At 54.6% G+C, this 26,563-nt stretch overlaps 1 protein-coding gene across 13 annotated transcripts in view; it reads right to left on the minus strand.

Moving 5' to 3' along the window:
- The window catches only part of Srcin1 (SRC kinase signaling inhibitor 1), a 64,887-nt gene extending 51,022 nt beyond the window's left edge, over positions 1-13,865 (minus strand). For 4 of the 13 annotated variants that reach the window (XM_057776958.1, XM_057776952.1, XM_057776948.1 and 1 more), the window contains exons 1-2: positions 12,507-12,787; positions 5,256-5,318 (exon numbers count right to left, since the gene is read on the minus strand). In XM_057776958.1, coding sequence (XP_057632941.1) covers positions 5,256-5,318; positions 12,507-12,630 — 187 coding nt within the window. In that variant the 5' untranslated portion in view covers positions 12,631-12,787. Of the gene's footprint in view, positions 1-5,255; positions 5,319-12,506; positions 12,790-13,621; positions 13,644-13,672 lie in introns of those variants that run through there. The other 9 variants (XR_009057456.1, XM_057776957.1, XM_057776956.1 and 6 more) reach the window with 7 other exon arrangements.
- Positions 13,866-26,563: the final 12,698 nt, after the last annotated feature.

The following is a 26,563-nucleotide window of genomic DNA, read 5'->3' on the forward strand; positions in this document are numbered from 1 at the left end:
ACATCATTCCTCTTGGGATGATCCTGTCACAGTCTCAGCACCAAGCCTCAGCAGTCACTGTGAGCACACACATCCTGGGTCGCCTGGTCCCCCACCCCAGCTTCTGCCCAGCCCCAACAGCTTTGTGTCACAGTCCACGGGCACTGCCAGGCAAAGGGACAAGGAGCCCTAGCCAGGCTGTGGCCATACACGGCACCTGTGCCTGAGTCCCCAGAGAGACAGTGCTACCTCTGGGTCAGAGCAGTGCAGCTCAGCTTGGGACACTAGCTTGATGGCTGGCTACCTGTGTTTGTAATCATTTTACTCAGAAAGGCAGAGACAGGACGATTGGGCATTCCAAGTCATCCCTAGCTACATAAGCGTGCAAGGCCAGCCTGGGGTACATGGCACTCTATCTCAAAACACAAGTCAAGGCATTGGGGGCTGTCATGGAGGCACCAACCAGCACCCTCCTCGTCTCCCCAAGTGTCTGGTCTGTTTGGAACCAGCAAAATAAACCCCCAGTCAACCTCAAGGCCGCTGACTCTGGTGATAACCAATGATCCAGCACCAATGCTGAGGTTGTTTCCTGTGGTCCTGCTTCTGTGCTACAGGGACTTGGCCTCTCCTCGGGAGTACAGGTGAGGCTCCTATCAGCTGACATGACCCCAGGCCTCCCCTCCAGAGTAGGTCACTAGCCTCCCTGCCCCCCATTTCTATCCACAGGACACAAGGCTAGTGTTCTGAAAGGTGTGGAGGAAGAAGCCACAGGAGCCAGAGTTGAAAGGGCTCAGGAAAACAAGCCTGATTACATGACGCTAGGGGAAGTTCTCTCTGCTGTCTAACCTGAATCCTTCACCAGAACAGGCAGGAAGGAGGAGGCAAGCCCTTGTTTGTGCCCTGGTATCTGCTAAAGACTGGGGTCTTCCTTCTGCTTCCATCTACTCAGGCCCCTTGGGTAAAGAGGGCGAAACCCTGGGCTGGGTGGGACCCATTCCCAGTACATTTGGAAGGCACTGGGTTCCACCCCAGCACTAACTACTAAAGGAAAAAGTGCTGGGCCCAATGGTGAAGGCCTGCAACCCCAGCTACTGAGGAGGCTGACACACGAGAATCACAAGTCCTGGCCTGCCTGGGCCACAGAGAGAGTTCAAGGCCAGCCTGAGTTAACTTTCAATGCTGTCTCAAACAACAAAGCGGGCAAACAAGGCTGGGGATACACGCTGAGTGGCAGAGCGCAAAGCCCAGGGCTCCAAGAAAGGGAAGGAGGGAGAGAGGGGAGGAAGAAGGGAAGAAAGGGGAAACAGGGAGGAAGGGAGGGAGGAAAAAGAGAAGGAGGGAAGAAAAGAGAGAGGTTGAAGCGAGCCAGTGGGCTTCCTGGAAAACAGGAATGCAGCCCGGAGCAGGGCCTGTGTCCCTGTGTCACCTCGGGCACAACACTTCAAAGGGCATTTGCAGCTATGACTCATTTCACTCTCAAAGGAGCCTTGTGAGGCCACTCTCAAGCTGAGCACAGGTCAAGAGACAGAAGCCTGGGAAGAGTGACTTAGCCCAAGATGGGCATGGAGGAGTGGAGGCACCTGTTCCTAGAAGCAGGATTCCCACCCTCCTTTCCCCGTCTGTTCCCACCACCCTCTGACTAGAGGTCTGGTCTCCAGGGCTGGAGCAAGGGATGGGCATAAGAGGACAGACAGGAAGACAGCAGCCTGCAGATGGGCTGAGCAAGCGAGGAGGAGCGGTTCTAAGCCCCCTCTTTTCAACCTGATAGACTCAGAGCCCTCCCCCACCAGGCCCCAGGCTGTGACAGAGACAGTCTTCCCTGCTCACTAGCCCTGCAGCCAGAGTCTGGATGCCTCCAGGAATGGAGACCTTGCTAGAGCAAAGGTGTCCATCATCACGTGGTCTCCTCCTCCTGAAAGTAAGGTGCAAGGAGAGAGCCCAGGGTTATGACCTCTCCTTTTCGGGGTAAGGGAGGCTGCTACACCAATATCTTCCTTGTTGTGACAGGTCCTCCCTGGATGGTCTGGCTTCCAGTGGTCACTATCCTTCCTAGCTACTGTCCTTCAGAAGTGCTCTAGGGTCCAGACGAGGTCTTAGGAATGTACCCGGTGACCTCCTTCTGCTCACATTCCAAAAAGCTTGCCCCCTGAGGCTGCTCAGGACAGAAGCAGTCCAGCTAGGTATCCAGTGCCTCACCTCCCTGCCGCCCCCTCTGGAGTATCACACTGCCTCATCTTGAGCTTCAGGTGCCCCTCACTCTCCCTGCATGCTCCTCCCAGCCATCCATCTGCCTCATGGCTCGACCTGGTGGTTATGTGCAGGGACCCCTAGCTCCAAACTCCACTGCTCCTCACAGCCCAGCATGGTGGAGCCAAGGTGGACACAGCATGTACTCCGTCTACATGTGGGTCTCTGGTTAGAGGCCTGGGACCCCAGCAACCCTGTCCAGATGCCCAGTCACCTTGAGGAGTGGGAAACCACAAACTACTGGACATCTGATGGACATGAACTACACAGCGCCTCCTCCTTCTGGCCTGTTTCCCTCTCTGGGTGCTGCGCCTGTCCTGCTGCCCAGGACCCCAGGGCTCCCAGGGCTCGGCTCCCTGCCCCCAGCCACTTCCCGCACCGTGCCCGCATCTGATGCCCGTGCTCGCATCTGATGCCCATGCTCACGCGGTGGCTAATTCTGGCGTCTCATCAGACGGTAATTATGGGGGAATGAGCAGCACTGTCATCTCGGCGCTCGGCACCTGTCACCACTCCGCCATCATGGGCTGCTGGGATGGGACAGAAAGAGGGGGAGGGAGGTCTGAAGAGGAGCCCTAGCCTGCCTGCGCACAGGTGACCAGTACATGTCCCCGGGGTGGTCACCCTGATGTTCGGGCATCCTGGCCAGGCAAAGGTCACAGAAAGAGTCTGTAATGCCCTGTTCCATACGTCCTAGCACCTCCAAACTGCCTGGCACACAACAGGTCTGTGCTAACCGTGGACATGATCATATATACACCAGATACAGTCCCAGAAGAGGAGCCACAGAAGACCTAGTGTATAGAACAGAAAGCCAGGCCTGGCGGAACTGGGAACACCTCAGTCAGGACACAGTGAAGATGCGGCAGAGGATGAGAGAGGGGAACCTCACAGTGGGTTCTCAGGAGCCAGGACTAACAAGGAATGCCTCTTGCATTCCAGTGAGCGGACAGACTCTCCTACTGCCCCAGCAACATGAGGGATGGAGGCTAGACTCAAGGCAGGCTTTGGGAGGAAGGCAGGCAGTGAGAGGAGGCATGGTTGGAACTTGGGTCATCTGTCTGATCCTGGGCATGTTGCATGATTTCCTGTCGTATCTGCTTTGCCCCCACACACACAAAAGACAGCATCTTCACCACCACTCTGGGGACAGCAGAAAAGGAAGCAAACTATGGGACTACCATAGCAAAGACCTTAAGCCTTCTCATTTCTCACAACGTCCCCAAAACCACCACCACCAGAAGCTAATGGCCTCACCACACCAGCCATACCGTGGGTAACTGCACCCCACATTCCACTGCCTTAGCCTCAGAGCCCCTGGAACACACAGATCTACCTGAAAACAGCGACATAGGCACTGAGCCCTCCCTGGGTGCCCTGGCTCCCACCCAACAGCAATTCAAACAATGCTCCATCCATTCCAAAATCCATCCACATCTTCCGCTGAGAACAAGGCAAGATGGGGGCTGCCACATCTTTCCGTGAGTGCAGAAAGCAGTCTCAGGAAGTAGTGGGCCCCTCCATCACTGGGGGCATTCCAAAAGCAGATATGCAAAAAAAAAAAAGGCCTTGGCCCCTCTGCCAGAGCAGGCCTCCGCCCACAGGCCCCCTGAGATCTATCTTTCAGGGGGTTAGGGAGGACCCAGCTTTCTCAGGAGGGTATGCCAGCTCCTCCCCACCTTCCCGGGTAGGAGCTGAGGCTGGGGAGGGCAGGAGCATGGCTGCTCTTTTAGGAAAACGGTAATTTTAATTAAGAGGCAGACAAACGAGCGCTCCGCAGATTGTCTCAGAGCAAAGTTATTAAAAAGCCATCAAGGCGGTGGAGGCAGCCACAGCGGTGAGGAGCGCTGCCTCCCCCCCCCCCACGCCTGCCTGGACGTGGATGGGGGGTGGAGGACACAGAGTCACTGACAAGAAGGGCTCCACAGCCCCTCGGCTCTGGAGTAGGTGGGCAGTACCACACAGCACCTAGGCATAGCCAGCCCAGCCCTGGGCATGAGGCAGGAAGAGAAGCCACCCCCAGAGCACCCTGCTCCGGCAGGACCCCACGGGTCAGTGCTTGTCCCTCTTCATAGCCTGTCACATGTGCATTCTCACTGTGACTCAGAACAATGAGGCTCAGAGAGGGAAAGGAGTTCGTCCTAGGCCACACAGCTGCAACGGCTTAAATGGGGATTTGAACACAGGCCGTCCTGACTCAGTGGTCTGAGCCGCTAGCCCTGAGCACAGAAGGAGGGCGGGAGGGCTGTCCTAGTCCAGGTTCCAAAAGGCCTTAGCGGTGGCCTGGATGGTACTGCTCCCAGCCTTCAGGGAATTGGAGTCTGAGTCCCTGCTTGATGGGGTGACAGCATGGGTCTCAGGACACTCTACAGAGAGGGACAGGACAGTACAAAGGGGTTTCCAGCATTAGCAGGCCGAGCCAAGAAGATGTCAATGAATAAGATACCACCTCACTGGGGTGGCGGACAGATGCCACTGTTGGAGGCTAGACCGCTGCTAGGTTACATGGCCCCTGCCGAGAGACGCTAAGGGAGACGTCTCTGTCATAGAGATGCTGTGAGCCCCCACCACTCAACACCGCTCCCTAGGCAGCCATGGCCAAGCAGGGGAGCAAGGCGTGGTCCTGCTGGGTCTCCCTCTGAAGCCTGTGCCGGCTCAGTGACTCTTCAGAGTGAAGTGGATACCAAGGGACAAGGGCTTGAAAAATCATGTCCTGAGGTCACCTGACCCAATTCCCACCACTACCCTGCCCCGAACAGAGCCTCTGGGGCCTCAGGTCTTGGCAGAGGTGGCCTGCCTCTAGCCCATGCCCAGCCCACACAGACACACACCTACATACATGCCTGCGTGCTCACACAGGCACACTCACATGCACGCGTGCACACAGACACATATTTGCCAGGCAAGAGCCCTCCCCTCACGGGGATCTGCCGTCCCCTCCCCTTGACATATGCCTGGCCCCCTGGGCACGGCCCTCCCAGCTGCAGTGGAGGGTGCTGACTAGGTGGGCTCCCTCCTGGCTTACTAACCTGGAGACTTTAAACAGAGGGAACAGAGTCCTGCCGGCTTCCCTCCCGCCGCTCGCTGGAGCCCTGGGTGAGGGACAGGAAAGGAGGAAACCAGTGAATGAGCTGAATGAGCTAGGGGCAGGAGGGTTGGGCCAGGGGGCGGGGTGCAGCAAGACAGGGGATAGGAGCTGTCCCTTTAGAGGTCACCAGGGTGTGAGGGGCTCCCCTCGGGGTAGAGACCAGGGATTGTAGGAAGGGCAGGCAATAAAAGAACAAAGACATCACTTGGGGACAGACAGGAGGACAGACAACAACAACACGAAAAACATGGGGTCCCCAGAGTTGGGCCCCCCGTCAGACAGACAGCCCTGGTCCTCTTTCTGGGACTAGGGAGGAGACGCCTGGCTTGGGTGCCCATTTAAGACCCCAAATGCAGCACCCATGGGGGCCCAACAACTCCCCCTATCCGGGTCTCCCACTTTGGGCAGGAATGGGGTCAAGGTCAGAGGGCTAGCATCGCGGCTCACTGCCCTTCCCCCAGCTCCAAAGACCCTTCCTCAACCTGGCAATCTCATCCCTGATCCCCCCCACACACCCAGCCGTGAATGTCCTATGGTCTCCAACAGAGGACACGGGCATTACGCAGCCGACAGGTGTTCGCATGCAAATGCAAACCTTGCTTGGCCACGCAGTGGTGAAAAGCTCCGGTCCTATTTCTGCTGGAGGCCCTTTTGCAGGGTCTCCACATCTCCTCTCATAAGAACTTCCTAAATCTATCCTACCCCACGCTAACAGATATCACCTCTTTTTTGCGACGGGGTCTGAGGTACAAATCCCCTTCCTGCCTGGAGACGTTGCATCTGGGCACAGCCCTTGTTTGGCTAGCCTGGGTACATCCACACTCACTGCACGCACTCTCTGAGCCCCCTGCCAATCTCCCGGTTCCAATTTTCCCACCGATTACCCGACGCACGGACGCCCTGGGGAGAAACAGCTGCTGTGCCCAGATGTGGGCAGACTACTGAGAAAGAAAGCAAGAATGCACCACCGATTCGGCACCCCAGGGTGCCCTGGTTGGTGGGTGTGAGAGGGGCAGACTGTGCCTTGGGGGTAAAGAAGGACTCAACAACCCAGTCTCCACACAGTGTGAGTGGTCCAGGATGACCTTGAACTCTGAACCACCTTCGCTGGTGCTGGAATTACAACCCTGCTTGCACCCCATCTCCAACCCCTTCTCACCACCCTCCCCAGAGTCCTGCCCTCTGCACTGGCTGAAGCACTGGGTCTCCGGAGCTTCAAGGTTTCTTGCAGAATCTTTTCCACCTCTGCCCGAATTCTCTCAATGAATCTGGAGTCTGCAGACAGTAGCCATAAATACTTTAAGGTACAGGAAAGTGAAGCCATGTCCCCAGAGCTACTCCTGGACTACCTCCCATCCAACCTCCCCTTGCATCAGTATTTGGGAAGTTCTCCCTGAAGTCTAACTGTGGTCCCTTACATGTGAGGTCCATTACATGCTCCAGTAGATTTTTTTCCCCCACATTCTTCCTGCCTTGTCGTAGGGCAGGTGACTGACCCCGGGCTGTCAGGTGGGTGACAAGGTTTCACCGTGGGTGACTTTAATGCCCTAGGAGCCCCTTTCCTGAATCTCCTGATGCGGCTATAGTAAGCGGGGGGGGGGGGGAGCCCCTCAGAGGCCCCTTCCTATTTAACACACCAGGAGGCCAACGCTCCTAAAGACCAGGTCTGGGGTTGGCAGTGAGGGTCTATGTCTGCCAAGGGCTGTTATGAGCCCTGGACACCTTCTTGGGGAACTTAATTCTCCTCAACAAGGAGGAAGCGGCTTCTATCTGGATTGTTGCAGGGACACCCAGCCCTTGGCCATTATCAGGAGACTGAAGTGGGGGAGCATAGGACAAGAATATGTTACCCTCTCTCAGGCCATGTACAAACACCTCTGGCTGGGGCCTCACTGCGGATCAAGTCTAAGGCTTACTGAGTTCTGGGGGTCCCCAGCGATGAGACCCCAAGGAACACAATTTCTCTCCTGGCTTGGAATATTCCACCCTGGGCCTTGCAGGCAGCTGAGCCTGCTGACCACAGATCTCAGAAAACCTGGGAGCAGTGACTGAGGCCGGCCACCTGCTGGACCCGCAGCATGAAGGAAAACAAGGGCTGGATTCTGGTTTCTCAATAGAACAGAGTGCAGGACTGGCCGGGCTTCCAGCCACCACATCCATCCCCGAGGCCAGAGGACAGATGCAGGCAAGGTGTGTGTCAGTCATGGAGTAAGCCACCAGCGTGTGCATGTGTGTGGGTCCGAATATCTTGGCCTTGAGCCATTTCCTCTGGCTCAGCTGAAGCTGGGAGGTATCCCTCCCACCCTTCATGTGACAAAGCATTTCTTATCTCAGGGGACAGGAGGTGGGGAGAACCTTAGACAACTGGCAGGGAGCTTAAAACCCTCTATTTCCAACTTCTTTACTGATATCAAGGACACCGAGGATCAGAGAGGGCAATATAATTGCCAAGGTCTCACAGCAACAGAGGAGACGCCAGTCTAAGTTTGTTCTTTTTTTTTTTTTTGGTTTTTTCGAGAGAGTTTCTCTGTGGTTTTGGAGCCTGTCCTGGAACTAGCTCTTGTAGACCAGGCTGATCTCGAACTCACAGAGATCCGCCTGCCTCTGCCTCCCGAGTGCTGGGATTAAAGGCGTGCGCCACCACCACCCGGCTCTAAGTTTGTTCTTTAGGGAACAAAAGGGACTCCTTATTGCTTCCTTTGTTCCACACCTCAGGACCCCTCGGTCACACGCAAGAGTTACCTTCTTGGAGAGGGTGCCATGCTGACCATTGGGGGGGAATGGCTGATAAACTAACTTCTGCTCCCACACTGCCGACCCTTCCTCATAGACTGGGAAATGCTTCTCTCTATCTGACCTCCATTCTTCCTGCTGCAGCGTGGGCTTGTTTCTTCCCAAGCTGTCCATGCAGGGAGGAGAAGGGAGCAGAGCAGACGTGCAGCCTCCACACCCTGCCAGCACTGAGGACCAGGGCAGGGTGTCCTGGTAGTTGGCCCTACGCCCGGTTTGTACATGGCGGAAGAATGGCAGATGTAGCAACGTGACTATAGAAAAAGCTTCTTCTAGGAATTGCCCAACCACGTCCTCCCCAAAGCCCAGCCTCTGGCAGCAGTCTCTGCCCCTCCCCAGAACATGGGTTTGCTTCTCCCAAGCCGGGCACTGCGCTGGGCCTTTTCGTCTATTCTCTAGTGTATTCTTCTCTATTTTATAGTTGAAACTAACTTTGCCCTCAGTGTCTGTGCTTCCCTGAAGCTAAGTCTAACCTTGTTCTCACTTGCTGCATTTCCTCTGCGCCAGTCCCTGGGGACGGAGTTCATGTCTGTCCCTTCCTTCAGAAGTTGCCATCGTGACTCAGTGGTCTCGTACTATCTCTTCCAGGCCACCAGCCTTTATCCCAGCCTCACCCTAGGTAACAGGGGACATGCATTTGAAAGGAGCCACAGGAGGACTAGGGACCGGGGTCCACTAAGGACCGGGGTCCAGGGCTCTACCCTGTGCCAGGTATGGAACGCACGTGGGTGGCAAGGAGGCGGGCCTGTAGATGTGTTATAAGATCAGGATGGGCGGACCAGGACCTCTGGGGTTCTACACACACACACACACACACACACACACACACAGTCTAAGGCCAGGCAGGAAATAACCTCTTCTCTCCATATCTACGGTTTGTTTCAATTCTCATTCATAGAGTTCAGGGGCCTGGTCTGGAATAGGAGGGAAAGGACACAGCTGGCCTTGCTGTGTGTACTGTGGCCTGAGCTGAAGCCGGAAGGGCCTGAGGCGCCAAACCAAGCACCTAGAGTGCGGCAGCTACAAGAAGCTCTAGAGAACTGACACCCTACTGCCCTGTCCTGCAGCACCCTTCCCACCAAGGCCATGCATACACATCCTGCTTTAGAGTAAGGACACAGGAGAAGTGGGGGACCGGACACCCACCTTCCCGGATGCTTAGTTCCCACCCTCTAAGAAACTGGAGCCTTGGGAGTTGAGCCAATGGGTGAGGGGAGCTGAAAAGATAGGCGGGACTCTGAGCCCCATGTGGTGGGTGGTGTCCTTCCCCCTGTAAGCAGGCGCTATTAATATATGCAAAGCATATGCAAATCACCCAGAAGAGAGACACAACTGCGCAGGAATGTCAGAAGAGACCTTGGAGATCATCCAGCCCCGCCCCCTCATTTCAGGTGAGAAAGGAGACCAGGGAAGGGACTTCTTACTCAAGGTCACACAGACAACTAGACCTGAGACAGGATTAGTGCAGGGCTCCAGGCTCAGTATGGTTTCTGATGCATCTGTCATCTGGAGGGTTAACCAGGGGAGAGTGGCCAGGGTGTGGCATGGTGCCCAGAAGCTTCCTGGATCCCTCCCTGGAGCCTGAAGGTAGTCTGATGGGCATGGGTTGAGAGACAGCTGTGTGACAGAAGTACCCTTAAGGAACAGGGACCAGGGACCAGAAGCGCTGGAGAAAAAAAATCTGTTGAGGAGGTGGGGAGGTGAGTGCCAGAAGGTTCCTGAAGTGTGTGAGGCAGGGGTATGAGGAGCCCACTGTCAAGGTGAGGTGGTGTGGGAGGAGCCACCACACATACACACACACACACACACACACAACGTGCAGGCTTGAGTGTGCTCTTAAATGCACAGCAGCCCCTCCAGCCTGCACTCTGACAGTGATGACACCTGACAGCCCATAATAGTCAGCTGGCCCATCCCCGCCGAGGGAGGCTGCGGCTATGGCTGTTCAGGGACTGCTCCCTCAGCAGCAACCTTCCACTCAGTCCTAGAAAGCAGGATCACTGCTAGGGCAGAGCAGACAGACAGAGGGGAGGGGCCACCAGAGAGAGCAAGGGGACCTCTGAAGGAGAGGGGACACAGGGCGCGCGGGGGGGGGGGGGGGGGGGGATAGCGGCGGGCAGGCTGGAGGAGAGGCAAGGAGATGGAAGGTGGGAGTGAGGCAGGAGACCGGCAGAGGTGCAAAGAGGGGACTTTGGAAACAGGAGGGCGGGAGAGGGATGCTGTGGGGTCCCAGGGACCTAGAGGACCACACTAGAGTCGGGGCACTGTGTATGGAGTCCTGCCACTGAGGTGCCACACTGTCAGCAGGGCTTGGGGACCAAGCTTCTGCCCATCACTGGCTGCCAAGAAGTCGGCCCCCTCTCTCCCTCCCTCCCTCTCTCGCTCCTGCCTCTCTCTCCCTTGGGGCAGGAGCTGCTTCCCAGCCAAATCCAAAGCCTTCATCTCCTCTTTTCAGAGCTGGGAATGAAAGAAGGGGAAGCGAGTGCAGCCCTCAAACCCGCTGACGGCCAGATTTTTATTATCTTTGCTCAAATGGGCCCTGGGAAGCCAGCTAAGGAGTCTTCAAAGAGCCCCTGAGTGCTTCATTGAAGCTGCACCTGCTCCGGCCCACCCACAGCAGGCGTGGGCTGGGGGCACAACTCATCCCCAGAACCCCCAACTCCAGGGAGCTGAGCCAAGGATTCAGAAGCCTCAACCTTGGCACCTTGTGTCCAGGCAGGGGCCACAAGGTCAGGGAGCCAGGCCAGACCTGGGCCAGCTGGGCATCCAGGCAGGCCCTGTTCCTATCCGGGCCTGAACAACATAAATGAAGGAGGAAAAGGTATCTCCTTGCCAGAGCTTAGAGATAAGTGCTTAGAATTCCTCGAAAGAGATGCCTTTATGGCCAGCCTGGGATTTCCCCTGGACCCTGACCTGCCAGGACACTCACAGGCCACTCCATTCCTCCAGACTCCCGTGATGGTAACAGCACAGACCTTGTCAACCACCACCGCTTCTTGCTGTGCTCCCAGCTCAGTGAAAGAGGTCAAATTCATGTGAGCCAACCTTCCCCTCACCTGAGCACAGTGCCCAGCAGTTCCAGCCCTTGGCTGGGCTGCTCCTCTTCCCCCAACACCTATCTGGGGTGGAGGTGGGGAGCTTCACAGAGCCCAACCCGATTCCTGCTCAGCACTTACAGGGCTGGGGTTTTGGCAGAGAATGCCAAGGTTAGCACTCGGCAGACTGCCTGTGCCACCCCTTCCCCCATCCCCTGCTCTGACCACACCATCGAGATTGATGCCTGCAGCCAAAAAGGAATCAATGGTTCTAATTAAACCCTTTTCTTGGGTGGGTCCCTGGACAGGAAGGGGAGGACACTCAGAGGAGCCATGGACAGTCACTACTCACCTTTGAGAGGCTATGTAAGTAAGGCCAGGGAGCCCCCAGACCTCCTATGCTAGTAGAAAGTGAACAGAGGGACGGGGGGGGGTGAGTGTGAGGGGGAGCATGTCTCTGAGGGCTTGTTCTAGGAACCCTTCCCCTAATGAGGTTCCTCTCCCCTCTCCCAGCCTCAGACTACATTGTTTCTTCTAGGCAGGTCTCCAGAGTAGGAGCCAGAAGGGAGACCCACCCCAGCCTCCATCCCAGGGTCACAGCTAGCCTTCCAGGAAGGAAAGATGCAGGACTGGGGGGCAGCATTGGACAAAGACCCTCTTGTCCTCAAGGCAGAGTGGCAGGGAGCCAGGGCAAAGCCTTTGCAGCCAATGGTGCCTGGGTACCAGGCAGCCCAGGGGGAGCCCCTTCCTTCCCCTTATGTCCAGAGTCCTCACCCACCGTTACGTTGACACCAGGCTAAGTCTCTACTCCAACTCTCAGTCTATCAAGAGCACTCTTGGCTGAGTAGTACTTTGAGTAACTCCCACCACCGGCCAGCATCAACCAGACCCCCGTCCCCATACCACAGCTGCCCCTCACTTACAAACACACACCAGCCATGCTAGAAACCAACATTCCCAGCTGCCACCAGAGACAACATCCTCGCCATCCCTAGTAGCTCTCCATTGGGCTCATCAGCAGGGACAGGGAAGGAGAGAAACTGAGGCACAGAGTTAGATAGCCAAGCAGTTGGCTCAAGGTCACCCAGACCAAGATGACCAGAGTAGAGAAAGGTATCTTAATACCCCATCCCCAAAGGGCACAAACCCCACCCAAAGGAACAGTTGGATCCCTAGACCTAATGTCTGCTCAGTTTCTCCTCTTCCCACCTTCATCCCAAACACCTTCTAAGGGGCTACAGCCGAAAAGCTGCCACCAGGGACCCCACTTCCCTCAAAGCTGGAGCCTGCAGAGCCCCAGATATGGCAATATTTGAGAGGGGCTGTAAGGGCAGTTCAGCCTTGCTCACACTGCTGAACCAGCTCACCTGGCTCCCCGCGGGCCCCAGGGTCCCTCGGTCCAACCTCCTCCCTGGGAGAGCGGGCTCGACCCTCCGCGGTCCTCTCCCACCAGGCCAGGGCAAAGCGCCGGAGGCACTGCCAGGGCTGCATGGGGAGGCGTGGGGCTGGGGGCGCGCACCAGCAACCACACACGCCCCACCGGGCCCTGCCAGCTGAGCTGCGGAGGCACCCGGTCGGCCCCCTCTACTGCCACCAGCATCCTGCTGCCCCCACCAACAAGACTCGGAGCCGGCCCGGGAGCTTCTGACGTAGCAGGGGGGTGCGTGGGAGAGGAGGGGGAGCCACGACGAGTCCCCTCCCCAGCCCCGCCCCTCTACTTCTCCAACCCCCTGCAGTCCCCACCTCCTCATCACCCCGGACGCCCTCCCCAGCTGGGGGCGCCCTCCTTTGCCCCTTGCCTCTGCAGGGGGAGGGTTTAAGATCCAGAAGCCCCTCCCTCAGTCCCTCCCTCTCTATGGCCCTCCCTACCCGCCCAGCGAGCGGGGAGCAGGTCCCCAGTTTCTGCAACTGCTGCGGAGCCTAGGAGGTCTCCAGGGCTAGGGCCTCGAGGTGCAGGGGGTGGGGTGTAGAATACAGCCTTGTATCCTGGCAACACAGCCAAACCCAGAGCGCTCTCAGTCCTTTGCTTCCCTGAGGGACTGGTGCGAAGGGTCCAGCACTACCAGCCTAGCGCCTGCACCCCATTCTGAGAGCTGAGGCGGGGATGATGCTCTTCCCTTTATCCCCTTCCCTTCCCCCCTCAGCATCCCTGGCCTCACCTCGCATGGACCCCTCCTGTCCCCCCTACTCTCCTCGCCACCCCCTTCACTCACCCCTCCCCCCCACATTGTAACCCCGGGTCCCCTCCCCCCGGGCACCGAGAGGCCCTCCTCGCCCCGTTTCCAGCTTCGCCAGCTCCAGACCCTCTCGGTTCCCAGCGCTCTGCCGCCCTGCTCCTCCCCAGCGCGGCGCTCAGCTGTCCCCTGCCCCCCGCAACACCTGCGCCCGGAGCATCCCTAGCCCGGCCGGCCGCCGCCTCCCGGGCCCGGCCGCCGCCCCCGCCCCCGGCCGAGGGGAAAACACACAAAGAAAACAGAAATACCTTCCACTTAAGCATGGAGGCACATTAGGGAGGAGAGAGACAGGGACATGCCTTGGGACGGAGCGTTCCCCATCGGGCGGGGGCGCGGGGGGCGGGGGCCCCGGGCCGGCCTGCCTGGCGCTCGCCCTCTCGCCGCCTCGCGGGCTCCTCGCTCGGCCCCAGCCCTGGGGCGCGGTGCCAGGCGGGCGGGCCGGGGGCGCGGGCCCCGCCGGGGTGGACCAGCTTGGGAGGGCGCCGGCGGCCGGGCGTGTGGGTGCGCGCGCGCGCGGGCGTGTCACCGAGTGTGCGAGAGCGAGTGTGTGTGTCTCTGTGTGTGTGCGCGCGAGTGCGCGCGTGCGGCCGGCGCGGGTGTGTCACTGCGGGCGGGAGCGCGCGCGACGCGGGCACGCGCGTGTGGCCGGATGGTACAAAGGGCCGCCGGGGGTGGCGGGGAGCGGGGGAGGGGAAGGGGCGCAGCGCTTCCTCGCGCCCTCCAGCAGCACACCGGCATCCCACAGCACACAGCCCGGACTGGGATGCGGGGCGCGCTCATGCTCCGCCCCCCACTCCACCTGCTATCCCCCCACCCAAAGCGGTCCTCCAGTCGCTAGAAACAAATGACCCCGGAGTGGCCTCGAAAGAGGCATCTGGGGAGGTGACTCCTTGGGTCTCCAAGCACGCCTTGGGACAGAAAAGCACTCCAGGCGCGGCGAAGCAGGACGAGAGGATGGGGAAAGGACAAGAGAAGGGGGACCACTCCAGCCAAGGTGACCTCGGAACGCCACAGTCGCTCAACACCTGGAGGGGCCCCAGGGTGCCTCTCCTGGGCCGTACCCCCACACCCCTGCCCCTCCCCCTTTCTCAGCCACCACTCGGCCTGGGACCCAGCTCCCCGGCGCCCCCTGCTGGACAACCTCCTAGCCCCTACTTCGGTTTCCCGCCCCTACCTCAGACGCGAGCAGGTACTGCACGCGACTGAGGACACATTGATCCCCTCTGAAGTGGACCCAAAGTAGGACGCTCCAGACAGTCTTCTCACGCCTCTTCTGGCGACACCTTTGCCACTTCCACGACAGTCTGCAAATCGCCATCTCGGTATTCCCACCCTGGTTCACCTTACGGGGCCTACCTGGTGATTCCGCAGACTTCTCCATCTCCAACTTGAACCCAGACATGGATTGACCTTTTGCGCTCAGGCTTCTCCCTCCTTCCTTCCCTCGGGTTCGGTGGCCAGTTCCTCCTCTAAGAATCCTTGCTTCGAGAGAGGCAGGTGGGCTGAGCCCTCTGTCTTTTTTATTTACTCCTGGCATTCCCAAAAGCAGTTCAAATGGTCAAGAAAAGGCCACCTAGTGCCCGCATCTCTTCCCTGAAGTCCACCCGGCAGAATGGCTGGCAGACAGAGCCCAGGAGAGGAGACCCCACCCCAAGTGGCCCAGATGGCAAACCGGTTTCCCCACTTCGTGATCTACCCAGTCCCAGCCTTAATCTGGGCTCTCCTGCTTTTCTGCCCGCCCCCAGGCCTGCCTCTGAGCCAGCCACGTGCCCAGCTAGGGGCAAGGTCCCAAATGCCCCTTACAAATCAATTCCAGTTCCACTAACTTAGGTGGCAGGACACGGCAGTGGGAGGGGACTCGGCTCCAGCTGGTCATGTCAGGAGGACAGCCAAGAACTGTGTCCTGGACACACGGTCTGGACACATAACCCCAGCAGTTAAGACCATGACTTCTCTCCTGGGCCAGTTGCTTTTCCCTCTGCCAAATGGATGGTGCCCATCTTTTGGCCTCTGGGCACTCACTGGGCACCCTTCCAGCTCCCTGCCTGGCTGCCTTCCCAAGATGGGCACCAGGAGGCACCGGGCCCTGTGCATGGGAGGGGTCATAGCCATTAAGCCTTGAGCCTGGCACACACCTCTCCTCCCTTCAGACCTTCACACTGCTCCATAAGACCCCTCTGCCTCTGGGGTCTTCCCAACCCAGAGCCCCCTCCTGGAGGGTAGACAAAATGTCTTCCTGTCCCTATTCTGTGCCCATCCAAGGGGAAGGACATCAGTGGGTACTTTGCCTATAATATCTAACTTAATCCTGCCATGTTAGCCACTTCTCAGAAGTGAAGGTGCAAACCTGTCATCCTAGGTTTGAGAGGTAAAGGTAGGAGGATCAACACACATTCTAGGCCAGTCCAGTTTTCCTAAGTGAGTTCCAGACTAGCCAAGGATACATGATGAGACCTTGCCCAAGAAATAAAACAAAATAGAGAGGAATAAAGGAAGGAAGGCCCCCAAGAAGTATAGGCAACTGTGCAACCCAAGAGCCTGAGCCTCAGTTGTCCTGATTCTAGGACTCCTGGCCCCTTTGCTGTTTCCACTGTCGTCTTGCTGTGGCTACAGAAGCAGAGCCCAGCCTTGGCTCTCCAAGTCTCATATCCCTGCAGCCTTAGCAGACATCAGGGGGACAGTAAAGCAGGGAGTTAGGATAGGGCTTCTCTCAGTTCCCAAGGACCTGGGCATTCTCTCCGAGGGGACAATTGGAAAAGATGTTTCTCCTGTTCTCTCCTATTTCATGGTTTCTTTCCTGCACTTAACACTTGACTCCACGGATCAAGACTGGGTGGGGAAAGGTGGTCAAATCAGCACCTAGGAACCCTAGACAGCTCCAAAGATGGTTCCGGAGGAAGCCTTCCACAGCAAGGCGGAATCACCAGGTTCCAGTGTCTTTCATTTGTGTGGCTATCTTTTGTTATGTGTGTGTGTATGTTGTTGTTGTCTTCTAAACAACCTTGCTGTATAGTCCAGGCTGTCCTTCAACCTACAAGCCTCCTGTTTCAGTTTCTCTAGTGCTGGGATCACAGATGCTGGACACCAGGGATAGCTTGTGTAGCTTACTTTATTATTATTATTATTATTATTATTATTATTATTATTATTATGTGTACAGCATTCCTTCCATGTGTGCCCACAAGCCAGAAGGGGGCGCCAGGTCTCATTATAGATGGCTGTGAGCCACCATGTGGTTGCTGAGAATTGAACTCAGGACCTCTGGAAGAGCAGTCAGTGCTCTTAACCACTGAGCCATCTCTCCAGCCCTGTAGCTTACTTTTGTTGTTAGTTTAACTTTTTTATTTTTTCCCATGCTGGGATTGAACCCAGAGCCCACACATTCTGGGCACATGCTCTGTCCCTAAGTCACATCCTGATGATGAATCCTCCACATCTCTGATCATCTCAGAGCTAAGAACTCATTTGGCACACACACCCTCTACTCCCCCCAAAGACCCTAAATATACATACACATACACCAGGGCAACCTGCCCCAGGGCCTCATGGGAGCATCATAATAAACAGAGAGTCTGGACAGAAACAAATGCATCACGGTCCCAAACAATGACCTGACCATCACCCTTCAAGGATGGGCCCCCGTGAGACCTCTGGAAGAGAACTTAACTGCAAGGAAGAGAAAGATAAGGACCTGAACAGCCTGGGTGTTCCTAACCCAACAGAAGCAAGCAGGACGGCTTCTATATGCTGGCATGGTGCCCAGCAAGATCCCATGCCAGCACCCTCCACCTGAGATGCCTCAGGTGCTGCCCCGCCTCCTCTCATTCCTTAACATAACTTTCCCTGGCCCTCCTCCCCTGTGGCTCCTGGCAGTGCTCCCTCTTAGCCAAGAGCTGACATGTTTAGGGACTGGGGAAAAAAAAAATCAGAACTTTACCACTCCCACTGTCCTTCCCAAATACTCCAGGGCCCTGGCCCACTCTGAGAGCCATGGAAAGAAGAGTCAGGAGCATCCCGGAGTGGGGAGTTCTCACCCTTTCCCCCTCTTCCCTAAGACACTGTAGCAGTAGGCTTGGATTAGTATAGTAAGAGCGGGTGATGAGAAAATCAAGGCTGACTCCCGAACTACCCATTCTGCACCTCGAAGCATCTGCTTGAGGTTCCCTAAGAATGCCCCCACCTCCGTTTGTCTGACCAGGGCATTTCACGAGCCCCATAGAGCTAAGCAGAAAGTCCAAAGCAGTGACCGTGCATGGACATGGAAGATGAGGCAGCAGAGGAGGAGGAAGGTTAGCATCTGGGACCCTAAACCCTGCACACCTCTCTTCTCACATTCCTCCGTCTTCATCCTCACTCCCACTCCACAGGAGAGCAGTGAGTGGCTGTAAATTTCAAAAGACTCTCCTGATTCCCTCAGGTCCCCCTCCCTCGCTTGTTATTGTAACGAATGCAAATGGTGCTCAATAATTGATGCCTTCATTAGCACATCAAACTGCTTTCCGAAGAATGGGGAGAGAAAGCGGAGGGGGCTCTCCGAGGCCCACCCCCTTCCCAGACCCTCTCCATGCCACTCAACTTCCCAGCCCCCAAGGTGGAGTGGGCAGCATCCTCAGAGCCCTAGGCTCTAGCTTCCCGTCCCATAGCAAGGAATCTAAGCTCTGGATGCTGCATCTCCCTCATTAAAGGAGGCCCCTGCAAACTGAACGGAGAAGCAGAGCCCTTGGGTGTTCTTGCTGCAGGAGAGGTGCTGCCCGCCCCCAAGTTTCAGAAGCAATACGTTTGAGGGGATGTGCATTTCTAGCAAGTTCCCAAGACGTGAGGCGGCTGCAGGTCCCAGAACACACTTGCAGAGTTAAATGGGTGGTGAGTGCCTCCTGGCCCTCCCAGCCTTGGGCTTTGCCCACAGAGGCAAGTCCCAGCAAGGCCTGGCCCACGTGAGGAGTGTCCTAGCCCGTTTCCACCTCCCTAAACTCTAACCCTCCCCACTGAGAGATGAATCCCCTGAAACCCTGCTGTGTGCCAGGTCCATGATTCCTGATGCTGGTGTTCATTTCTACAAGCAAAAAGGAAGAGTGTCTCCCAGCACCTCACCCTTCTCAGGGGGGCTCCCCAGGGTCTGGGGAAGGGTGTCTTATGGCTGCAGTCCATAAACACATGTAACTCTCTCTGTCCCTCACTCTGTCCCTCAGTTACCTTGAGGTAGACATAAGGTAGTGTAAATTTGTAATCTCAGCTACTCAGGAGGCAGAGGAAGATGGACCAAGAGTTTAAAGCAAGCTTGAACTAAGAAATTAGTTTGAGGGGCAGCCTGGAATACACAATAAGTCCTTGCCAATTAAAAAGAAAAAGGAAAAAAAAAAAAGCTAGGCAGTGGTGGCACAGGCCTTTAGTCCTAGGCAGAGGCAGGTGGATCTCTGTGAGTTTGAGGCCAGCTTGGTCTATAGAGTGAGTTCCAGGACATCCAGGGCTACACAGAGAAACCCTGTCATGAAGAAAGAAAGAAAAAAAGAAAAAAAGAAAGAAAGAAAGGAAGGAAGGAAGGAAGGAAGGAAGGAAGGAAGGAAGGAAGAAAAAGAGAAATTACCGTGAGGAAGGGGGTGAACAAGGCTTAACGTTTAATGGGGGTGAGCAAGATGAAAATATGAGAGGGGGAGGGAGAAGGGGACCCAGAAGTGAGGATGCAGAAGAGAGGAGGGGTGGAGAGAAGGGGGGAAGGAAGTAGGAGTGAAGAGGAAAAGAGAGGAAGGATCCAGTAAGAGAAGAGGGCCCAGGGGAGAAAGAACAGGAGACTGACCTCTATCTGACTTTAAGAAAACATACTTTGAGTTGATGGGGCCCAGGTGGGCCACAAATTCATCTCTTGCAGGATCACACCGAGCTTGACTTGGGGTTCTAGACCTGACCATCTGGTCTTTGTGTCTTGATGAGTGAGGGAAAGAAACCCACCCTGCTGGTCCAGCCAGCATCTTCTGGGGCCTAGAGGCCAGCCTGACAAGCCTATGGTGGGGTGAGGAAATGAGGCAGAAGTCACACTGACCTAGTTCAAGCATTCTAGCTCCTAGTGACCTTCCCTTTGACCTCCAAGGGCATAGCCATCCCTTGTTTAATAATGAAGGTAGATGAACCTCTTGGGCATTGCTGGTAGGAATGAATATAGTTCAGCAGTCACGTGACAGTTCCCTCAGGATTAAGTGGTTGCTTGGGCCAACAGCCCAGTGTCTCCCTGTCTTCAGCTGGTAAGTGGATAAACACGTTGTGCTGTCTATGCCGTGGAACCTCTGCCCCACCCTAAAAAGGAGTGAAGATGGCCGAGTCTGGAACTAAAGGGAAGAAGCCAGGCACTGCAGCCGCATGTTGCTCGAGTCCCTTTATGTGAACGATCCACCGTGGGTCTCCCTATAGACCTGCCTATAGGAAGGCAGAAGTGGGGGCAATGGCCCAGTGAGTCCGGCTTCCTCTTGGAGTAAAAGAAATACTTAGAAGCAAGATGGAAGCAGGGTTTGCCCAGCATCTGCAAGTAGGAGGCCCTTTGGAGTCCTTTTTATTTTATTTTACCTCCCCTGACCCTGGCAGTTGTTCACTTTAGCATGGCTGGTTTTATGTTATGTGAGTTTCACCTCAAAAAAAAAAAAAAAAAAAAAAAAAGAAAGGATAATCCTCTGTCGTAGAAAGTGCCCGCACCCCAGCACGTAGAAGGTAGAAGCAAGACGATCAGGAATTCAAGGTCACCTTGGCTACATAGTGAGCTCAAGGCTACATAAGACCTCCTCTCTCTTTTAAAAAAAAATGTTTTTTAATAAAAAAACAAACTAGGAATTGGTCAGGGAGTCTCTTGAGTCCTTATCTTCAGCAGCTCTCTCACCTTTGTCGGAAGCAAATGCTTGGGTCCAAGGTCACAAACGTCCCTAGTGCCCATGGGCACCAAAGGCCTGCTCTGAAGTCTCAGATGATGGTTGAAAACACCCTCCCACCCGTAGCGGTTTGTGTAGTGAGGCAGACTCTTCCAAAGTCCCTCCTTTACCTGGGAGTGGGAGCCTCCCTTCCAGGACCTGCCTTCCAGGACCTCCCTTCCAGGACCTGCCGCCTTCCCAAGCAGGTGGCATGAACCAATCTGCACTGAGAAGCTCAGCTTTGCGGTTCAGTTATCGGTGTGCCACCTGCCCCTCAATCAAGCCCACCTCATCCTTGTCATTTGCTCCAAAGACAGCCTTCAAGGTGGCTCAGCAGGTAAAGAGACTTGTCACCAAACCTGACCACCTGAGTTTGATTCCCCAGGACCTGTATGGTAAGAGAGAACTGATTCCCACAAATTGTCTTCAAACTCTCACACCTGCATGATGGTGCGCGCACGCGCGCGCGCACACACACACACACATTCACAAACATACAATAGATAAAAGGGGGGCTGGAGAGATGGTTCCACTGTTTTTTTGTTTTTTTGGTTTTTCGAGACAGGGTTTCTCTGTGGCTTTGGAGCCTGTCCTGGAACTAGCTCTTGTAGACCAGGCTGGCCTCGAACTCACAGAGATCCGCCTGCCTCTGCCTCCCGAGTGCTGGGATTAAAGGCGTGCGCCACCACCGTCCGGCAAGATGGTTCCACTGTTAAGGGCACTCTTGCAGAGCTCCCTGGTTTGATTCCCAGCTCCCACACGGGCACTTGAAATCACATGGAACGCCAGTACCTGGAGTGCCGGTACCTGGGGGGTCTGATGCATTCTTCAGGTCTCCACAGGCACCTTCATACAGTACACAAGCACACTCAAGCCTGCTGCTGGCTTCCCTCATGCAATCACGGATATGCCGTGACATCTCCGTGAAAACCCAGAAGGACAGGATTTGGGAAGCTTCTGGATGTGGAGGTTGCCGAACGTTGATGCAAGGGTATATGGGAGTCCTGTGCCCTTCCTGCTGCCACACATGCGGCCATTCTTCCATGTCTTTGTAATAACCTCTATTTCCTTTTCTTTATGTTTGTTTGGTTTTGTTTTTGCTTTTCAAGACAGAGTTTCTCTATGTAGCCCTGGCTGTCCTGGAACTTGCTCTGTAGACCAGGTTGGCCTCAAACCCTCACAGAAATCCACCTTTCTCTGCCTCCTGAGGACTGGGATCAAAGGTGTGCGCCACCAATGCCTGGCTAATTTCTTACTTTAAAAAAATAATTTTATTTACTTTTACTTTATGTGCATTTGTGTTTTGCCTGCATGTATGTCTGTGTGAAGGTGTCAGATCACCTGGAATTGAAGTTACAGACAGTTCTGAGCTATGTGGGTGGTGGGAGTTGAACCCAGGTCCTCGAGAAGAACAGCCAGTGCTTTTAACTACTGAGACATCTTCCAGTCCCTGTTTATTACTTTTTAATTTTTGTTCCTGTGTGTGTGTGTGCGCAGTGTGTGTGTATGTGTGTCTGTGATATGTGTGTATGTGTGTGGTGTGTGTGCACAGTGTGTGTATGTGTGTAATATGTGTGTGTGTAGTGTGTGTGTTTGTGTGGTCTGTGTGTATGTGTGTGTGCAGTGTGTGTGTATGTGTGTGTGATGTGTGGTGTGCAGTGTGTGTGCAATGTGTGTGTTTGTGTGTGTATGTGTGTGTGCAGTGTGTGTTTGTGTGATGTGATGTGTGTGTGGTGTGTGCTTGTGTGTAGTATGCAAATGTATGTGCAAATGCACATGCTTATGAGCATGTACAAAGGTTGAAGGAGGACATAGGCTGTCTTGCTCTGTGGCTCTATCTATTCCCTTGGGGAAGGGTCTCTCCCTGAACCTGGAGCTAGGCTGGTGGCCAGCAAACCCAAAAAGATCTTTCTGTCTCCACGCCCCCTCCCTGCCCATTACATCCCACTGAGCTGAGGTTACAGATGTACAAGTTACCACACTGGACTTTCTACATGAGTGTTGGGGATTTGAACCTAGGTCCTCATGAGTTTTGTAACAACCACCCTTATCATCTCTACTGTCTCCCAGCTCCAGTGATAGCTTTTTCTGTTTGTTTGTTTTTTGAGACAGGGTTTCCCTGTGTAGCTCTGACTGTCGTAGTACTTATTTTGTAGACTGGGCTGGCCTCAAACTCACAGAGATCCACCTGTCTCTGCCTCCCGAGTGCTGGGATTAAAGGTGTGCACCACCATCGTCTGGCTAGTGATATCTTTTATAAAAGATAGATCAGCAGTCGGATAGGTCAGCATTGGGGAAGTTGAGACAGGAAGATTGAAAGTAAGTTTGAAGCCAGCCTGGAAACATAACAAGATCTTGTCAAAAAAAAAAAAAAAAAAAAAGGCAGTGGTGGCACATGTCTTTAATTCCAGCAGAGGCAAAAGCAGGTGGATTTCTGTGAGTTCAAGGACAGTCTGGTCTACAGAGTGAATTCCAGAACAGCCAAGGCAACCCAGAAAAACCCTGCCTCAAAAAGAAACCAAAAACCAAAAAATAAATAAATGATAAACAGAGTCAACCAGTAAATCTAAATAAGTGTTTCAGTGTTTCCTTGTGTTCTGTAAGCGCTCTAGAGAATTAACACCGAACCCAAGAAGGTCTGAAGAGTCCTCAGAAGCCAGGGAGTGCGAGTGAGTGGCATGAAAGGAGGCAATCTCAGGGCCTGAAGCCCCAGCCTACAGGACCTGGCCTAGTTTTGGCAGCCTTATCTCCGATTGCCTCTTACAACATAGAACATGAGCACACATCCTGTCCCTTCCCTTTATAGTCCAGGCCTTTGCCCAATAGCCAATTGCTGTTACTCAGTGTGGGATTCTTTCTCCCTCTGCACCTGTGGATACCTGACTCCCGTTCTGAGGCCAGCTCAGATTCCATTTCCTCCAGAAAGTTCTTCCCGAGCCCGCCCTCTCCTCAGAAACACACGCTAACAAGTTCTAGCTAAAATCACTTCTTGGGCTCTTGAAAAACCCACTTAGTTTTCTTCTTCTTTCTTTCTTTTTTTTTTTTTCTGATTTTCAAGATTTATTTATTTTGCCAGGTGTGGTGGCGCACGCCTTTGATCTCAGCACTCCAGAGGCAGAGGCACAGAGATCTCTGTGAGTTCGAGGCCAGCCTGGTCTACAAAATGAGTTCCAGGACAGCCAGGACTATTAGAGAAAAACCCTGTCTCTAAAAACCCAAAATAATAATAATAACAAAAAGATTTACTTATTTTATATGTATAAATGTTTCAGCTTCTTGTATGTATGAAATGTGTGTCTCATGCCTCGGGAGGTCAGAAGACATCAGATTCCCTGGAACTGGAGTTACAAGTGTTTGTGGGCAACCATGTTGGTACTGGGAATTGAACCCAGGTCCTCTGTAAGAGCAGCAAGAGCTCCTAACCACTGAGCCGTCTCTCCGGCCTCCCCCCGCCCCAATTTAGCTTTCTTGTTGCCGTCCTTTTGGCTCTAGATGAGCTGGAACTTTGCTTCCCTCTGGCCTCTCCACCCTTTAGAGTACCCAGCACTGTGCTTGCAGGCAGAGTCTGGCCATGCTGCTGCCCTGCTCTGAGCCCTCCTGGGCCCTTTCATGCTAAGTCTCCTTCATAGTCTCTGTCCGAGCCATGATATCATCACACTTCCCCTCTTGGTGTCTGACTCTCTCAACAATAGCTGTTGGTATGTGATTAGGGACAAATACAGTGACAGATAAAATATTAAGAACTGTGCATTTGGGGGGTCCGGATTTTTCATATTTGTTGAGTAGGAAATTGGGGTGTGTGATGCAAAATTCAAACAGTGCAAAGGGAAAGTGTAAATCCTAGCATCTGAGATGTGGAGGCAGGAAGTCAAAACTCAAGGTCACTCTCAGTTACATAGTGAGTTCCAGTCCAGCCACAGCTACACAGTGAGACCCTGTCTCAAAAAGTAATTATTTATAAGCCCAGCACCTGTATTGCAAACCTTTAATCCCAGCACTAGGGAGCCAGGGGCAGGCAGTTCTCTGAGTTCAAGACCAGCCTGGTCTACAGAGCAAGTTCCAGAACAGGCTCTAAAGCTACACAGAGAAACCCTGTGTCAAAAAATCAAAAAAAAAAAAATTAAAATGAATCATTATTTCTGTTTTTGTCTTGATCCATGGATCCATAGCAACCAACCTCTGTTTGGTCACTCAGTGTTCTGGTTGTGTAGCAGCTGGAGAAACTGAGAGAGGGGAGAGATTCAAGGCTGTGCGAGTTGGCCGTCCATCTCCACCACAAAGCATCTGAGCTCAACATGCTATGAAGAGAAAGGGGTTGCGGGCTGCAGTCCCTGATTCGGTGGCTCCACAGCTCTAAGCACAAGGAGAAGCAGGGCATCATGGTCTGAGCATACGTGAAACAAACCTGCTCATGAACATGAGCCAAAGAGCAGAGGGAAGAGAAAGAACTAGGGCCCCATGATGCCCCTCAAGGACATGGCTCCAATGGTCTATCAGCTCCCACCAGGACCCTGTCCCTAAAGGTTCCACTATCTCCCAATATGAGGAACTAGAAACAAAGGCGTTAGCCTATGAACCTTCCCCACCCCCTTGGTTTTCTGAGACAGGGTTTCCCTGGGTAGCCGTGCCTGTCCTGGAACTCACTCTGTAGACCAGGCTGTCCTCGAACTCAGAGATCTGCCTGCCTCTGCTTCCAGAGTACTGGGATTAAGGCATGTGCCATCACACCTCCTCCTCCTCCTTCTTCTTTTTTGACAGTGCTAGGTCTTGAACCCAGAGCCTTACACTTAGGTAACCCCAAAATAAGTATATCCCCAAGCCTTCTTTGAGGAACACTTAAACCTTAGCAGCGCTTAAATGAAAGCTGGAAAAAGCCCAGCATCATGAGAGCTAGGGAGGAAAAAAAATGCCTCCAGGATCCAACCCACCCCAGAAACAGCAGAGGGCTCATCTATCCTGCAAAGAGAGAAACTAAAATAACAATCGCCTCATGTGGGGAGAAGGCAAGCAGAACACCCAAGGGCTTTCATGTCAGCTAGAGAGACTGAAATTAGCTCTGAGTGTGAACTTCCCGGCAGTGCAGCCGTGATGATGCAGCCCCAGCGTCAGGGGGAAGGACTCTGGAGGACTCTCTGCCAGGAGCTCATTAAGTTGAGGATTAAGGGTAGCAGCCCAGTCAGGCCTGCTGGGAGGCAGGGTCTCTAAAGCTGCCCAGTGACTGAGAAGTCCCTAGTAGTCCCCAGGGCAAAAGGTCAAGAGCTGGGTTAGGGAAGCAAGACCCAGAAATGTAGCGTCCCAAAGCCATCTTATCACCACTGTGTGCAGGCCGCGGGAAAGCAAGAATTATGAGTAACTCATTTGCTGGTTAAAGAAACAAAAGCCAAAACCAGAAACCTAGAGAAGCTGCAAGGTCTGTCCAAGGCCTCACAGGAGAGCCAGGACTGTCACCATTTCCAATGAGAGGACTGCCAGAGCCCTCCTCCTGAACTGGAAGCTTCCAGGCCAGGACCCAGGACTCTGTCTTTTGTCTTTCTACACGCTCCCTCAAGCCCCATTACACCTCCGCTTCACGGTGCCATTCACCGCCCATGAGCCCCGCCAGGGAGCCCCAGAAGAGAGGAGTCTTCAGGGAAGGCCAGGAGTCCACCTTCTGTCTAACACCTGAGCCTGGGAGGGAGGGGGGCAAATCCCCAACTCCCACCTCACTTGTCCTCACCCATCTCCATCTCAGACTCTTGCAACAGGAAAGTAGGCCAGTTTGGAATATGTCACAGATATTTTCGACATCCCCATCTGTACTAAAGCTTCTGATGCAGCCAAGCAGGGTGGAGCCAGAGGCTTCCTGTCGGATGAGGGTACACCTGCTCCTTCTGGGGCTCAGAGCCCAGACTGGGGCTGTGGAGAGTTACCAGAGGCCCCAGAATTCTGTGCAAGCACCCTTAGCCAGGCTGGGAAGGACTTGAGTTCCAAGGGAGCAGAAGTGAAACAGCTGGGCCCCAGGGGATCACGGCAACAGCAGGGCATTGAGGGAAGAGTAAACACATCTCAGGGAAGGGGTGAGGCGTCTGGGTTGTAGAAGGCAGGCAAGAGTCTCCTGCACAGAGAAGAACATGAGCACATCCACAGCCAGCGAACACACTGGAAAAGCCAGGGGCCCTGGGGTGTGTGCTGGAGTCAGGAGGGCTGGGGTGGAAACCAGGAGTGGCAGGAGGAGAGGCAGGTGGGGAAGGAGAAGCTTGGAGAAGCTGTGTGCGCACAATGACCAGCTAAGGAGCTTTGGGTGTGCCCTGCAGGTGCGCT

The sequence above is a fragment of the Chionomys nivalis genome, chromosome 7, assembly GCF_950005125.1.
Source record: "Chionomys nivalis chromosome 7, mChiNiv1.1, whole genome shotgun sequence".
NCBI classification, from domain to species: Eukaryota; Metazoa; Chordata; class Mammalia; order Rodentia; family Cricetidae; genus Chionomys; species Chionomys nivalis.